The sequence below is a fragment of the Furipterus horrens genome, unplaced genomic scaffold, assembly GCF_987537825.1.
Source record: "Furipterus horrens unplaced genomic scaffold, mFurHor1.1.pri manual_scaffold_2, whole genome shotgun sequence".
NCBI lineage: Eukaryota > Metazoa > Chordata > Mammalia > Chiroptera > Furipteridae > Furipterus > Furipterus horrens.
Window position 1 is genome coordinate 206,634,864 of NW_028327172.1, and position 15,504 is coordinate 206,650,367.

The following is a 15,504-nucleotide window of genomic DNA, read 5'->3' on the forward strand; positions in this document are numbered from 1 at the left end:
GACAGGATGAATGCATTTTCTCTCGTTCACACCCTTTCTCTCAGCCTCCCCATCTCATCTCCTTTCTCTCTCTCTCTCCTTCTCTCTCTCTCTCTCTCCCTCTCTCTCTCCCTCTCTCCCTCTCTCTCTCCAGCTCTCCTCCTCCCCTACTCCTCTGGCAGTAGCCTTCTTAATGTAGTTTAATGGCTTTACAAAGAAAGCCAGGCAGACAAGCACTTCTCACTGGCTGTTATCGGACCATGACCTAGCTGACCATGAACTTGGAAGGGCTTGAAATGATAGCAGTTCTGATCGTCATTGTGCTTTTTGTTAAATTATTGGAACAGTTTGGGCTGATTGAAGCAGGTTTAGAAGGTAAGGGAGTGCTTTTTAGTGACTTCTAAAATTTCTCTGTTTTGCAATAAAAATTTCTTAAGGGAATGTAAGAGGCACCTGAAAGGAAATCAGAGAAATGTAACTGTGGGGTGGACATGAAGGGAGGTAGATTTTTCAGGATAGAAGGAATTAATCAGATAAACTTTTTGTAAGTTTCAGTGATGTTTTCACAGCAAAAGGACATTGAAACCATGAGCAACACTTTAAATCAAAATGTTAAAACCAAAACGGAGGAAATGAAAGGCTTATAATTGGTGTGTCTGCTTATATGGAGAACATTTAGTCCGTATGGATCTTAGATGCTTTTATTTATTATCCCCTTTTATTGTACCAGCAAATTTTATTGGAATATATTGTGAGGTTCATCTGTTTGTTCCTATGCAAATGCATTCATCAAATGGAAATGGATGCACATTTATTATAATTTCTTATGATTTAAGATTGGAACCTAAGACTGACAAGCTTAATATGAGATTGTCTTGAGATGTATTTATAACATTACTTACGTTACATCCCAACTGAGAGTTTATGGGGCAGCGTCCCCAACTCATATGACAGACCTTAGCTTGGGAGCCAAACAGCAAACTATTTTTCAAGTGTTGTTCTTTATGTTTATCAGAGGCTTATTCTCCTAGTTTCCTAAACAATCGTCTTTTGGTTTAAAACATAAGATGTGTACTTGCCTATTATCTTTTCTTGAATTAAAGTCTTCTTTAAGAGTCTGAGTAGATTTAGATTCTTATTTTCCTACTGCTCCAAACACATTGGAGAATGTGTTTGCTTGCAGCTAGGGACTGTTTCTCTGAAGGTATCAGAGCAATTTTTCAGCGCAGCCGTGGGTGATGTTTGACATAGTTATACTTTGATATTCTTCTTGCTTTAAATTTGAAATGAGCACAAATGCAAATATGTTATAAATGTTTTACATCCACAACTAATCAAGTCCTCCAGAGGTGACTGCCACGTGTGGCATAAATAAGATTGCATTTACAAATGGCAAACATCAAATTATAGTAAGTGTGTCACTCCCATGTAGGTTATCAGAAACCTCTCTCTGTAACTCATTGTGGGGAGGGATGGTAGAGAGCAGGGTTTGTTCAAGTAATTTTCAGGAAGTTTGCAGAACACTTCTTGCGGCCTTCTTCGATGGAAACATTTGTAGCTCTGAAAAGAGGATAACATTCTCAATTCTGGAAGTGGTGACTGCTCTTTACAGTTGACTTTATCTTGTGCATTGCGGTGACACAGGCACTTGGTTGGATGTCTCTGTTTATGAGCGTGTGTTATTTTACCTGGGAAATGGGGTGGGACCTCCCATTTTAAAGCACTGTTTTTTTGTTTTCTGAGACTGGCAGTTCCCTGGAGGAGTGTCAGCGTTCTTGGCTGTGTTGAGGGAATTGTTTTAGCAGATTTCAGGGATGACATGGGGTCGTTCTTTAAATGCTTGTGTTGACAGCTTGTATTCTGGGTTTGGGGATGAAACCTCCTCTAGTATTGGTTTTCTTTTAGGAGCAAAAACAGTCACTCTCACAAACGAGAGTGTGTGTTTTCTTCCTCTAAGGGCTACTAACCTTCGTGATTCTTTTCTTTTCTTTTGTATTACTTGTACTCCAAACTGTACTGATTTGTATAAATCGTTTCTATCTTGTGTTTTGTATTTTACAATATCAACATTTCCCAGGCCAACACTGTACTAATACTATGGAGAGAATGAGTGGTCTTTCTTATAAACGCGAACATCAATCCATAGCCAATTTCCAGTGGTTTTAGAAAGTGTTTTTAAATGATAAAATGTTGATGACCACTCTTAGGAGAAATTATCTGTAATTTATAAATGTTGATAGAGAAAGAGAACAACAGTGCTTTCCATCTTGAAGTTTGTGTAAGACTTATTTCCAAAGTGAATGCTAACCTCAGAAAACCTTCAAAACCAGATTTAAGTTGGCCGCACACTTTGCTTACCGGAGGTAGAAAACAAAGGAATAGATTGAATTGGGTAGTTCATTGTACATAATTTGAATCTATAGATAAGAATATGCACAAATCTAAAGTTATAGCCTAATGTTGATTACTGAAAAGAATAAACATTTATTATCAAAATAGCATCTTCATAGATTTTCTGAAGCTTTCTTAAAAACAAACTCTGATGATACTATTCAGATTTTTTTTCTCATAGGGTTTCCTTCCTCCCCCACCATTTCACTTATCTAAGTTGGGGATAATAATTTCTTCCAGCTTTCTTATTTGTCTGCTGAAGTGTCCTAGTAAAGAGATTTGAGTATTAAGTAGAAAAATTTGGACCTAGGTTAAAGTCCTATAAGGATAGTTTTGAAAATTATTTCTTAAACAATTAAACATTTTCATCTAGGCTTACATTTGTTTTGTACTGTAGTTATCATTCCAGATGTAGTTTTCCTTTTTCTATTATTACATGTGTAATACACATTACGTTCTCAGGGCATATATAACATTTTGTTTGCATAATGCTGTTATTATCTCACTTAAATATGTGTAGAATAAATGCACTTTGAATAAATGAGTGTTGTTCAAGTCTGAAATTTTTGTTTGCTTACCTTTGAGTACTTGGAGCTCACATTCTTGCAGAAGACTTGGAAGTGGGTGCTGGATGTCCCAGTTCCTTTTGGTCCGCACTAGGCCTGATTTGCCTAAATACACAATGCTACACATGGGCCCATGGCATCTATTTCTAAACACAAAGAGTTGCATTCTGTGGGTGACATTCTTGAACATGAGAAAATAAAAACAATAATAGAAGTATAGATTCTTATCCCTCTCATTCCACTCTCTTACTTTTTAAGCTTGGTAAGCCACTTTACCTTTTTAGTGGTCTAAAATGAGAAAACTGGACTTGATAATCTCCATGGGACTTTCCATTTCAAAAAGTCTAGGAGCCCATCAGGCAATGACAGTTTGATAAGTTACATAATGCACACCCTTTCTTATAAAATGGGTATCAATGGCCTATTTTGAGATTGATATGCAGTACAGCTGTTGGACTAATTTCTCCCCTCCCATGGGGGACTAATTCATCATATCTCAGAGAGATTTTCATTACATTTCGAGAGACGAGAGAAATGTCCTTTCCTGTAGCTCTAGGATTTGACATTTGGGGCTGAAGTTTGAGACACTCTTGAAATCCAGTTTCTCAAAACTTACAACGGGTTCCAATAACAAATAAGTACACCATGTCATTGTTTCTTAACATTCTGAAGTTCGGTTGTTTTTGCTTTTGGGGGGGGGGGGTTGTTTGTTTGTTTTTATATTGTAATTTAGTTAAACTTCAATATGTTTTCTTATTAAGGAAAGTAATCTTAACAGCAGGTCAGTATGCATGCAAATAATAGTTTGATCTTGAGCAAAGTTTTGAGGATAACTCATACTGCTAGTCTTTTGAATCCACAGGTTCTTTCTACCTACTTGGAGTTGGGCTGGTTTGGAATATAAAACCTCACAACAGTCAAGTGCATCTTATCCAGATATAAAAATGAAAGTGATTTTTGGTTTATGCATTCCAGGGAGAGATTTAATGAAAATTTTAATGGCAAAGCTATTTCATTATCTCTATATGCAACACTGGGCTGTGAAAATATCTACTTTTCATCCAAATATGCATTAAATTATTCTGAAATAGTTACTGAATTAGGAAAGAACCATCCTTTTTCCTTCTACTAATCTTGGTAAATGGTGTTTTAAAAAAATACAACAAAACACATGACTTGAAAAAAAATCATATTGTTATTTGTCTTTGATAAAAAGACAAAAAGAAATCAACTAATAATTTAAGTCCCGTATATAATATGCATTAATTTTTTTGTATATATGGTAGTCCCTCTCTATACTCTCTATATCGCAGTTCACGTATTGCAGCCTCACTGTATCGCGGGATTTTTAAAAATACTATATTTAATTATTTATCGCGGGTTTTTCGCTATATCGTGGGATCTTGCAGTGCTGTATACATATATTGTTAAAGTTACGTAGGTTTAAGAGTGTAGAATATGTTCAAGAACATAAGTAGTGTTTATAAAAGTGTGTAAAAGGTTAATAAGGGAGTGGGAAAGGTTAATAAGGGACTGGGAATGGTTTATAAGTATGTGGGGAGGGTTTATAAAGCCTTAAAATATATATAAATACTAAAACAAATGTAAGGTTACTACTTCGTGAATTTTCACCTATCACAGGAGGGGTCTAGAACAGAATACCCTCAATAAGTGAGGGAATACTGTATTTAGCTCATTGTACTTAGAAGATCTATAATACTATAACACAAACTTCCTCAAGAGTTCTAAAGTAGATATTATCCATATGTACAGAGATGGGTTTTTGGAACTCAGGTTCTTAATTCTCCTGTGCTATTGACAGAAGTGTGGATTTATTGGGTCTGTCAATAAATTCGGCCAACTGGAAAATAGTTCTGAGTGTCCATGATGTTTAATGAGGACCACAGGCCTGTAAATTACTGGAGCTGTTATATTACCTCAGATAACTTAATTGAAACCCATAAAACAGACTCTCTTTTAATTCTCCCACAAATATGCTTCCCCAAATGCAATGGAATGCTAAACTGTAATGCTTAAGAAATATAAAAATAATTTATGGTGATATTAGAAAATTTACACATACTATCTTTTTATACCAACTAGGAATGGAGTAAAAGAAATATTTACCTATTTAAATTTCTTTAGTGTTTTTATAGTTAATACTTTCTTTATTTAAAGAACATTAATGCCTAAAAAGGAACTATTGAAATAAGACAATTTAGTTATGTTCAGAGATAATACTCAGAGAACCCACAGTTATGTTGCTTAGATTCTAATTACAGCGTTGCCTCTTAATAGTCATGTGATTTGGGACTATTACTTGGCCTTGATAGTTTTTATTTTTTAACCTCAACAAATGAAATAATATTAAATAATGTTAATATTTTGCTTTATTGAAGATGAGTTATATATGAAACATGTTAAAACAGTATAGTATTAAGCAGTGTATTAATATGTTAAACATAGTGTAGTATTAGTATTAGCATAGTAATATCTAATCTTAACCATGGTCCTCTGTAGTAGGTAAACTTAGACCTGTAGAGGCTAAGTAACTTGGCTCAGGGTTACTCAACCTGTAAGTCATAAAAGTGAAATTAGACTCAGGTCATCAGGCTCTGTATTCTATTCTGTAACTTTAATTTCCTAGACCTTACAGCAGGGTGCCTATGGCAAATTATTTGGTAACAGGGAGAAAGTTTTAGGTCAATTATCCATTAACTCTTTCTACAATCCTTTCTGGACATTTTCACTGACATTGTTTAATAGGCATAAATGTTCTTACTGACATGCTAGCAATACTAGTCTATAAATACAGCATAAAGAATATCATAAAGCCTCCATCTTATAAATTAGACAAACCTTGTAACCTAAATGAATCTACAATACAGTTTCATGAAATCAAGAATAGTCTTTCATTGGGCTCTGGAGTAAAAACTGAGAATAAAGTAGGTAGACTTATAGTGAACCCATCTTGTATCTGCTTGTTCTGGATGACAAACGGGACGACTGGAAATAGAAAAGACAGAGAAGGGCTGGTGATTTGGGAGAAAATTATACATCTACATAAGATGTTGCAGTGCAAAGACAAGACCCTGAATCCAGGAGGAATGCTATTTGTGAAAGGCCTGAGACTTACGGGGAGAATTGATTGCAGCACAGACAAACAAGGGTAGTGAGATGATCCACGTAGGAACGGGATTTTGGAGTAAGAGTCTCCAGCATTGATTTAGAGCATAACAGAAGCCTCAGTCGGATTTTAGGCTTAGTCAGGATGGTCATCAACAGAAAACACATGCTCCAGTACTTTTTAGTGGGTATAAAGCAGGAAGGAACATGGATAGTTCTGGTTATGGAAAACAGACAGCAAGAGAGAGAGAAAGACTTACGTTAGTTGGGAATCTACTATTAGACCAAGAGGGTAAAAGGAGTGTTGTTACATGTACCATGCCCTGGAATTATTGTATCAACCATGCAAGGTTGTATGTGTTATTTCCATTTTGTAGATAATAAACTGGGGGTTCAGAAAGATTAATAATTTGCTCAAGATCACAAGAGAATATAATGAAGGAATCTGGATTAGTTCCAATGTCTTCCTAGAGGTGGCACTGATGCAAATGCCAGTCAGAAGTATTCAAGAATAGGACAAAGTACACACGATTAAATAAAAATTTTTTCTAATATAAAACTTTCCTATAGACTATCCGTATAAAAATAAATGTTGTTTTTTAATATGACTGAATTTGTTTACTTCTTTTTCCATGTAGAGGTGTTCTATGTAAATGCATAGCTATGATGATAAGCCAAAAAAAAATGAGAAAGAAGAAAAAAGATTCATCTATAATTAACCTAATTAAATTTCTGATTTATCAAGTCTTCATAGAAAGGAACATCCTTTGGAAATGTCCAGTTCCCAATTGATTATTTTATAGATAAGTAAACTGAGTCCCAGAGAGAGGAAATTATTTGTTTGTGACAACACTCTTCTCTGCAGAAGAAAAAAAAATCTGATGAATTATACTCATAAAATATACTTTAGGCATAGTCTTAATTCCACAATATACATATCCAAATTTTAGCTTTCCCGAGGCATTCTGCCAGTGGACCAATCACCCTAACATCCAAGGATTCTAAGACCTGGGCGATAGTAAGGTTTATGATTTCTGGCTTAGCTTTATAATCAGAGACAGGTGCTGCTACAAAGAACACTTAGGCATAAATTGAGGCATTTTCCACCTCAATGACTTGTCTGAATAAGTTAGTACTGAAGAGTCATTACTACCTGACAGCCATTCAGTAGCCCAGTGGATGAATTTCTGGAAAACCCAGATCCAACACTCAATAGATGCATATACAAATCACAAAGGCAATTATTCTAATTGTTCATCACTCTGATTACTAAAAGCAGGAAGCAAGGTGTCTCCCAAGTCTCCTCACTGCTCGCACCATTTCACAGTGCTGGAGGCAATTCTTTGAAAAGTGTTTGCACAGGTCAGCAGGCTCATCATCCTGATGAACCTTACTACTGAAACAATACCAACGGTGTGTTTTAGTTTTCATACAAAGACCACAGGCTATAGAGCAAAGACCGCAGACTCTAAAACCACAGTAACTGCATTTAACAAGAATTAAATGCTAACTCTAGTCTATATTAGTTTTATGACCTTGAGTAAATTAGTCAGTACTTGTGTGTGCTTAGCACTCTATCCAGTATACAACAAATGCTTTGTGAGTTTTGCCATTATATCCAGGCACTATCATCTTTTATTCCAAAAAAAAAGAGGTTACCACTCAGTATCTGAAACCAGCAGCTGAATTCTTTGCCAGCTAAGCAAGTGAGAGCAGTACGTGTAGAATACATTTGATCAGAGCAAAACATTGCTGGTGTGTGTAGGGTTGGGGGCTTTCCAATGTGTACTTATTACTACTAATGGAAAGTTGCCTTTATTTTTCTTTTTTTTTTTTTTTACTGGGTTGGGTTTAAAATTGTTTCTGGTGTTACTTATTACTACAATCAAAGAACAAGCATTGATTTTCTTTCTTGAAACTACAGTGCAGGGACTTTTTTACTTCCATGGCAAACAATATTTAAGATTATTTACTGAGCAACTCTCTAGGGCCAACTGCTGTTCTAAGCTCCAGGGATGCAGCCATAAGCAGAGGAAAAAAATCTTCTGTTCTTGCAAGTTGACCTGTCACATTTTGAGATACAACTATAACTGCTACCAAAATGTACAGGAGACAAAATAATTATAGTAGAAATTAGCCATGCATTCATTCACTATGTTTACCTCTAATGTGCTCCACTCATTGTTCTCTGCAAAGTAGTGAGCACAAAACAAGTCCTTGTAGAATTTAAGTACTATTGGGGAAGAAAGCCAAAAAGATAAACAAAGAGAAATACAATCTGATAGCTAATAGGGACAAGCATAAATTGTAGTAAGGGGACAGAAACTAGGGTATTTTTATGATAGAGTGCTAAGAAAAGGCCTGTCTGAATAAATGACTTTTCTGCCTATACGTCAAAGAAGTGAAGGGGGAAGATAGTAGAGTCTGGGATGGGAAGATTCCAAGCAAAGGGACGACCAAGTACAAGAGCCTATAAGTGCAAAGTGTGTTTCTTGTATCCAAGTTGCACAGGGAGGCTAGCGGGAGTGGAGCGGTGAGCCTGTGAGAGTAGCGGAACAAGCAGTGGAGGGGTGGCCAAGGTCACATCATGCAGGGCCATTGCAAAGACTGGGTTTTAGTCTTTGTTTACTGGGAAGCCACTGAAGGATTAAAATGGGAAGTTGCTACAAGTACTCAATTCCAACTTTTTGTAGGGGCTATGATATCCATTTTCACGTGTTATCTGCCTATGCAAATCTGAGCAGGGGGTCTACGTCTAGATATTTCTTTGCTCTGCCCCAGACACCTCCCAGGACATGGATTCATTATCTTTTGTCTGATCTCCCTTTTCTGGAAAAACTATCTGTAATTCTCACAACCAATTTTGAGCATATGTTCAGGCTTAAAAATTCATTTCTCTTTGTTAAGTTAGATCTGCCCTTTCATGTGCCCTATGGGGTGAGCAGGTCTAGTTTTCATCTCCTTGCAAGGCTGTTTCAAGATCCTGGCATACTCACCCCTTTCTTATTGCATCTAAGGACCAATGTAAATTGTCTTCATTAGAGAAGACATTTTTAAAAAATCAAATAATATTCCTCAAGCACTTGCCATAGTGAGAGTATTAAGAAGTTGAGACGAAAGGCAAATTTCACATAAAGGAGTCATGTTGTTTTCCTTTGAGTAACTTCTCCTCCCTCACATATTAGCTTCAAATATAAATATTCAAATTTGGCATATTCCATATTGAGATGAGAATAACTCATTTATATTCAAGATATTTATACCAATACAGTGTTTGGAACTAGCAAGAATTATAAAGACTATAGTCCAACTCCCTCATTTATAAGTAATTGAGGCCCAGGAAGGTTAATTGACTTATTAGGAGTGACAAAACTAATTGGTACCATTAGATACATAATAATTGCATCATCTGTGATAGAGTGATAAATTCTAGGTAAAGTGCTAATAATTTTACATATTTATATTATCCAAATTTTGTAAAACCCGGTAAGGATAATCTTATTAGTCATAATTACAGGATTTCTGGCTCTTTATTTACTTAATATATTATGAACATTTTTTCCTCATATTGAAATCTTCTAGTTTTACTGGTTTATGCCCAGGAAAGTAGGGGAGGGAGGTTTCAGGTATGCAGGTAGAAACAAAACTCCTGAAGCAACTGGTGAGGTATACCAAAATGTGGCCCACAATGGTGAAGACACAGGGTCAAACCCCAAATGCCTGGTGCTCAGGCATTCAGACAGGCATCAAATGAATATAGAAGGCAGGCATTGTGTAGGAAAGACCCAGAGCTGGTGAACAAGAAGAGTATTAGCATCAGATGCTAATAATACCAATAATATCTGAATGAGCACTTTATTGGGCATATTATATTCCAGGCACTATGTAACCTAAATGTATTATTCATGTTCACAATAATTTCTACATACCAGTTGTATAAGTGAAGATTTCACAAATTAGAAAGTATATGCTCTGGAAGTTTCAATCACCTAAGATTGTACACCTAAGAGTAGTCTAGCTGGGATTCAGTTCTGTCCTGCCAGCTTGGAGAGTATGAGTTGTCAGTCATCACTGGACCTACTTCTCAGGAAGGGCTAAATCAAGGTCAGATACAGAATTACATTGAAGTAAATTAGGCTTAAGCTACAGAGTCCCTCAAATATGTAGACCACTTTCCATCTCCATTCCAACTAAATATTAATTTTCATACCAAATTTTGTATATGTGATTTTTAAAATTTTTTTCTTAGAGATTCTTCTCCTCCAAACTGTATAAAATTCAGGCCTCACAAAACCAAGATTTGACCCTGTTGTGAGCTGAGAACATCTTGCCTTTTCTGGCATGATGAAAGTTCATGGCTGGAGATATAGAAAGCACCATCTATCCTCCAAGACAGAAAGTTGGATATGAAGTTCACAATAAGGGTCCCCGTTGTCTCTCTGCCTAGCTCCATGTCTACTCAGACTTCATGAGTGACACAATGAGGCCGAGATGATTTGGCAGCATGACATTTCCAGGCCTGACTGACTGTCAGGTAAAGGCAGTTCTGTTCCTAATAGCATTTGATTTGAAACTAGTTGGGCTTGGATCTGCAATAAAATGACCAGCATAGTTGAGTGGAGAGAGAATGGATTTTCTTTTCTTTTAAATTCTGTATTTATTTATTAAGTTGAGAGAGAGAAAGCAAGTAGGGGGTGGGGGGATGACCATCAATCTGTGGTTCTACCTATCCATGCATTCGTTATTTGCTTCTTGTATGTGCCCTGACTGGAGAGCAAACATGGAGGCTCGCTTGGCATATTGGAGTGATGCTCTAAACACCTGAAGCACCCGACCAGGACCCGCATGGGCTTTCACATCAGACGGATGTGGATTTGAATTCTCTTTCCTTCACCTACTAGTTGACCATAGACAACTTTTCTGCTCTCTATGAGCCTCAGTTTTATCATATGTAACTTGGTCATTGTGGAGACTAGACATGTATGGACAGTGCCTGGTTCTATTCATGTGCTCTATAAAGGTGACCATTAATTGTTGATATACTGTAAAAGCCAGATAGGACAAAGATTGAGGAAATGAGGCAAGGGGAAATGTCTTCTGTTATTTATTTATCATTTATTTCATATCTGATCATCTAATTATATGCTACAGATTTGGAGTCCTGCCCTAGAAAGCTTTGTGTTTGCATTGTCCTCCTCTTCATTCAGGACAAATGGACCCTTTCATATTCCTTGGTATTCATTCATTCATTCAACCTGTATTCAGCAAGTTCCTACTGGATGGTGTTCCACGGGGTGGTGACATGACAGGGACAAAAATTCCAAGGTCCCTGCTATTGTAGAGGAATCAGGCTTGGTTGTAGCCGAGACTCTCCTTCCCTGTATTATACGCAAGGGAAGGCAGAGAATGTGGGCATAGATGTTGGAACATCCATAATGGGAAGTTGAGAGACATTGTGTCTGATTGCTTCCTTTTTCTGTTAATATGAAGTGGGGTGAGGTAAAAAGCATTTGTGGGTGGGGTATAATGGATGTTTTAGGAGAGATGTTTTGGAGCCTGGGTCTTTACGGAGCAAATGTGAGGAGATTGCTGGGCACTGCTTAGTGCCCATTTGAGATGCGTAGTCATAATTTTAAAAGAGGACTCTCCCTAACTCAGACAAAGTGAGCACTTTTTTGAGTACATTACAGTAAGATTGCTTTTTTCTAGACATGTTCAAACAGAAGGGCAGAATTAGTTAGTAAATGGGAGAATAGAAAAAAAAATAGCTAAGAAAGTAGAGGGAATATGCTTAATACAGCCTCCACATATGCGATTACAGATATAATGTCTCAGTCTATAGAAGTACAACTACAGAGGACTTGAAATCGAACCACCCGGGAACTGTGTCATCCCACTGCATGACAGGGCAGAGGCCAGTGATTGAAAATTTCATTTCTCTTTTGTATGGCCATAATGGTGTACTGTAAATCACAATAACTAGTAAAGTTGCTTTGGGAGGGGATCCAACAGAGTGTTTACAAATACTAGTTTATACGTTGTAGTGAAAATACTTCAGAAAGTACTCTCAGCCTGCTCAGCTAGAGGTAGCTCACAGGCTAATATCAGGAAAGAATCAGATTTAATAGAAACACGGTGCTTAGAAAGATAGTTCTTGTCCATAGCAAGTGTTCAGGTAAGTTTTCTTTGCTCTGCCTGGGTCTTGCTCACTGGGTCCTGAGCATCCTGTCTTGAGTTTGGAAAAGCCCAGTCTTTCGGTTTCCTGGCTGCCTCTTTGGGGTCCTAATCAGATGCACTTCCTAAGCTCAGGTTCATCCCTTACCCGATCAGTGTCAGTATGCATGGCCATGCTTCAATTCTGAATTCACTCGGTTTGGACAACAGCCCTATTGATAAATTACATGTTGGTAAATTTTCCCATTCACCTGGCATATGTTCCATGAAATCGGCAAACATCACCGTGTTGAAAAACTACTGCAAATATACTTCTTAAGTTAAAAGAACAATTTCAAAGCCATATGGAAAAACTGATCCCATTTTTAAAAAGCACACATGATTGACTGTGAGCGTGGGGAGTGGATGGGGCAGTGGAGAGCAACAGAGGAAACATTGGGGCAACTGTAATAGAGCAACAATTTAAAAAAATTTTAAATAAAATAAAAATGAATACAAGGTGGAAGGGGAGAGAATGCACACTGGGATTTGTTATTCCTTTTCTGAACATATGTGTTGTAGGCATGTGTTTATATCACTTTTTAGAGGTTACTTTTAAAAAGCAAAAGAAATCAATATGGAATGCAGACTAATTTTCCAATTGAAGAAACTCAGTGACCATTGGATCATAGTCATTTATTAATTTAGAATGAAAAACTTTTTTTTTTAATTTAGAAAATATATTTACAGTTGAGGCAGTCGGTGTTTGCTTTTTATCTTTAAAACAAAAATAATCCAGAAGTAACACCTTGGCACTGAAGACAGATTTTGTAGGCCTTGAAGTCATTTTTCAACTTCAAGTCAGTTCTGCAACAATTGATAAAAAGCTGCTTCTGTCACGATCGCTATGTCAAGGAAGTTATTAAGGGCCCAATATATTGATATTTTTCTTACGAGCCTCGCTTACCTTAAAGAGGAGCTCCCATTCTTCCCTTTTGAGGAGGACCTGAAGTTTCATGAGTGAGGGGAAAACCAATTCACCCCGCTGGCGTGCTTTGCCTCATTTCCGCTGAAAGGGAACTGGAGCTGGGCGTGTGGTCTGCAAGAACGGCTGGGTGGGGAGGGGAGTGCCGAGGGAGGTGTGCTATTTCTGGGCCATTCTCAGCTTCCCTCACCTCTGAGCTTCAGGAATTTTCTTTCTCCAACAGCAGCCTGCTGCGTCTGAGTGGACGCCATTCATGTGAAAACATAAGTAAGAATTATTTAATATGGGGAATGGATTAAAAGAAAAGGAATGATAGAAGCTTCAAGAGGTATGGAAGCACTTAAGACCCAGACAAAGATTCCATTAAATGACTCCCTAGCATGGAATTCGAAGTACCTCTCATACGTTTATTTTTCTTTTGAAAATACTTTATAATATTTGGCTATAAAGTTGATCCTATAATTTTCTTTTTATTCCTATATTTCTTTTTTTTTTTTCCTTAAGTAATGAATGAGAAAAAAAATCTAGGTTGACTTTGATTCAAATAAATGGAATTTTGGGTAGGAAAGAACCCTGCTTTGAGACTGTAAGCTATGATCTGAGAATACAAGTAAGATATGATTTGCACTTTGACAGAAGTTAAGTCCAAACACAACTCCCCCTGCATGTTTGCATCATGAAAAGAACACAGTGTCGGGTTCAAATAGTCTTGTGTTTCCATCCAGACCCAGTCTCTAACGAGGTATCTGATCTGAGCTTTCCTTCTCCAACGAGTGGGCATGAGACCAACCTCACAGAATTCCTCTGAAAAATAATGAGCTGCTAATATACGTACAACATCAAGTGCAGTAGCCAACTGAGGGGTCACCGAACCAACACCTGTTACACATTGTACAACAGGTGGCCTGAGATGTCAAGAGCGAGCACTCGGCAGTCTGGCAGCCTGACTTTGAGCCGTAGCCCGGGCAGTTGCCTGGTGTGTAATACTGGACCAACTGCTCATCCCTTCTGTGCCTCAGTGTCCTCATCGGTACAAGGAAGATAGTAGTAGCGTTGGTATCACAGGATTTTGAGGATGAGTTACAATATTAAAGCACCTGCAGTGCCTGGTCCAAAGTAAGGTCTCTGGAAGCCCTTGCCAAAACTGTCTGTAGTAACTGGGGAGTCCTTTTCAAAATCTAGTCTAAATGATGAGCCCATTTTTCTTTAAAAAAAATACAGTGTTATAATAGCGGCTTCTAATTTAGCTTGTTTCTTTCATTTTTACATAGTTTTGTATGCGTTTTGCCTAAAACCTAAGCATATACCTGTGTGTGGTTGAAGTTCTCAGAAAGACAGGGAGGTCACAGATACAGTTAGCACTTGGGTAGTAGTCCATGCTGAGTTCACAGCGACACCTGGGCTAGTCGTCACATAGATGCGCATGCGCCTCTAGAAACAAGGACGGCCTCGTGAGAGGCTGTGCATGAATCAATACAAATCCTGTCCCAGATGGAACACACCCAGCTTCTGGTAGTCAAACATCTTTCCTCCCCAGAAAATTCAAGCTCTCTTTCAGGAAGAAAGTGTTTCTAACTTATTCATGTATCCCCTGCTGTAGTACTTGGTAGATACTCAACTGGGTGTGAATAAGGCACCCAGACAAATGACTCTAAAATATTACTTTTATATAGCTAAATCAAATTTTATAGGATTTACCATTATAAAATAATCTTTTGATATTAACTATATACATTTAATATTAAGGGCTCCCACTTAATATCAAATGTATAACTAGTTATATATTTAGTATATTTCTCAACAACCAAAGCACAAACGGTGGTAGAAAGTTAAGGGAGGGAAGCATCATAGTGGGAACCCTTACTTGTCTTTGCATAGGTAACAGGACCCTCCAAAGGTAACTCAACTTTTTGGCAAAATAGATTTAAATGGAATTAGTAGAAAACCATTCAGCACCAGATTCTGCCACACACTTACTTGGGAAAGTCTCATTCTGAGAGGTAACTTAACGGTAGCCCAGGTTCCTCATCAGTCATATGGAGATAATAATATTTGTCTCAGGGGTTGATAAGATGATTAAATATATTAATATATACAAGGCACTAAGAACAGTGTCTGCCCTTGCATAACTTTATCATTTTATTATTATAGTACTAATCAGATATTAACTGAGTATATTATTGTTTTGCCTTCACATAGTGATTATAAGAATCATGGAACTTTGTTTAGTACATATTTATTTTCATATACTTATGAATGCATTCTAATGGGAATATACATGGTATTATTTGTATTATTATAATA

The 15,504-nt window shown here is 37.2% G+C and overlaps 1 protein-coding gene across 1 annotated transcript in view; it reads left to right on the plus strand.

Annotated features, from left to right (window-relative positions):
• Positions 1–207: 207 nt before the first annotated feature.
• KCNIP4 (potassium voltage-gated channel interacting protein 4) overlaps positions 208–15,504 on the plus strand; it is a 391,027-nt gene continuing 375,730 nt past the window's right edge. The window contains exon 1 of the mRNA XM_090267023.1: positions 208–354. Within this exon, the coding sequence (XP_090123149.1) occupies positions 255–354 (100 nt within the window). The 5' untranslated portion in view covers positions 208–254. The remainder of the gene's footprint in view (positions 355–15,504) is intronic.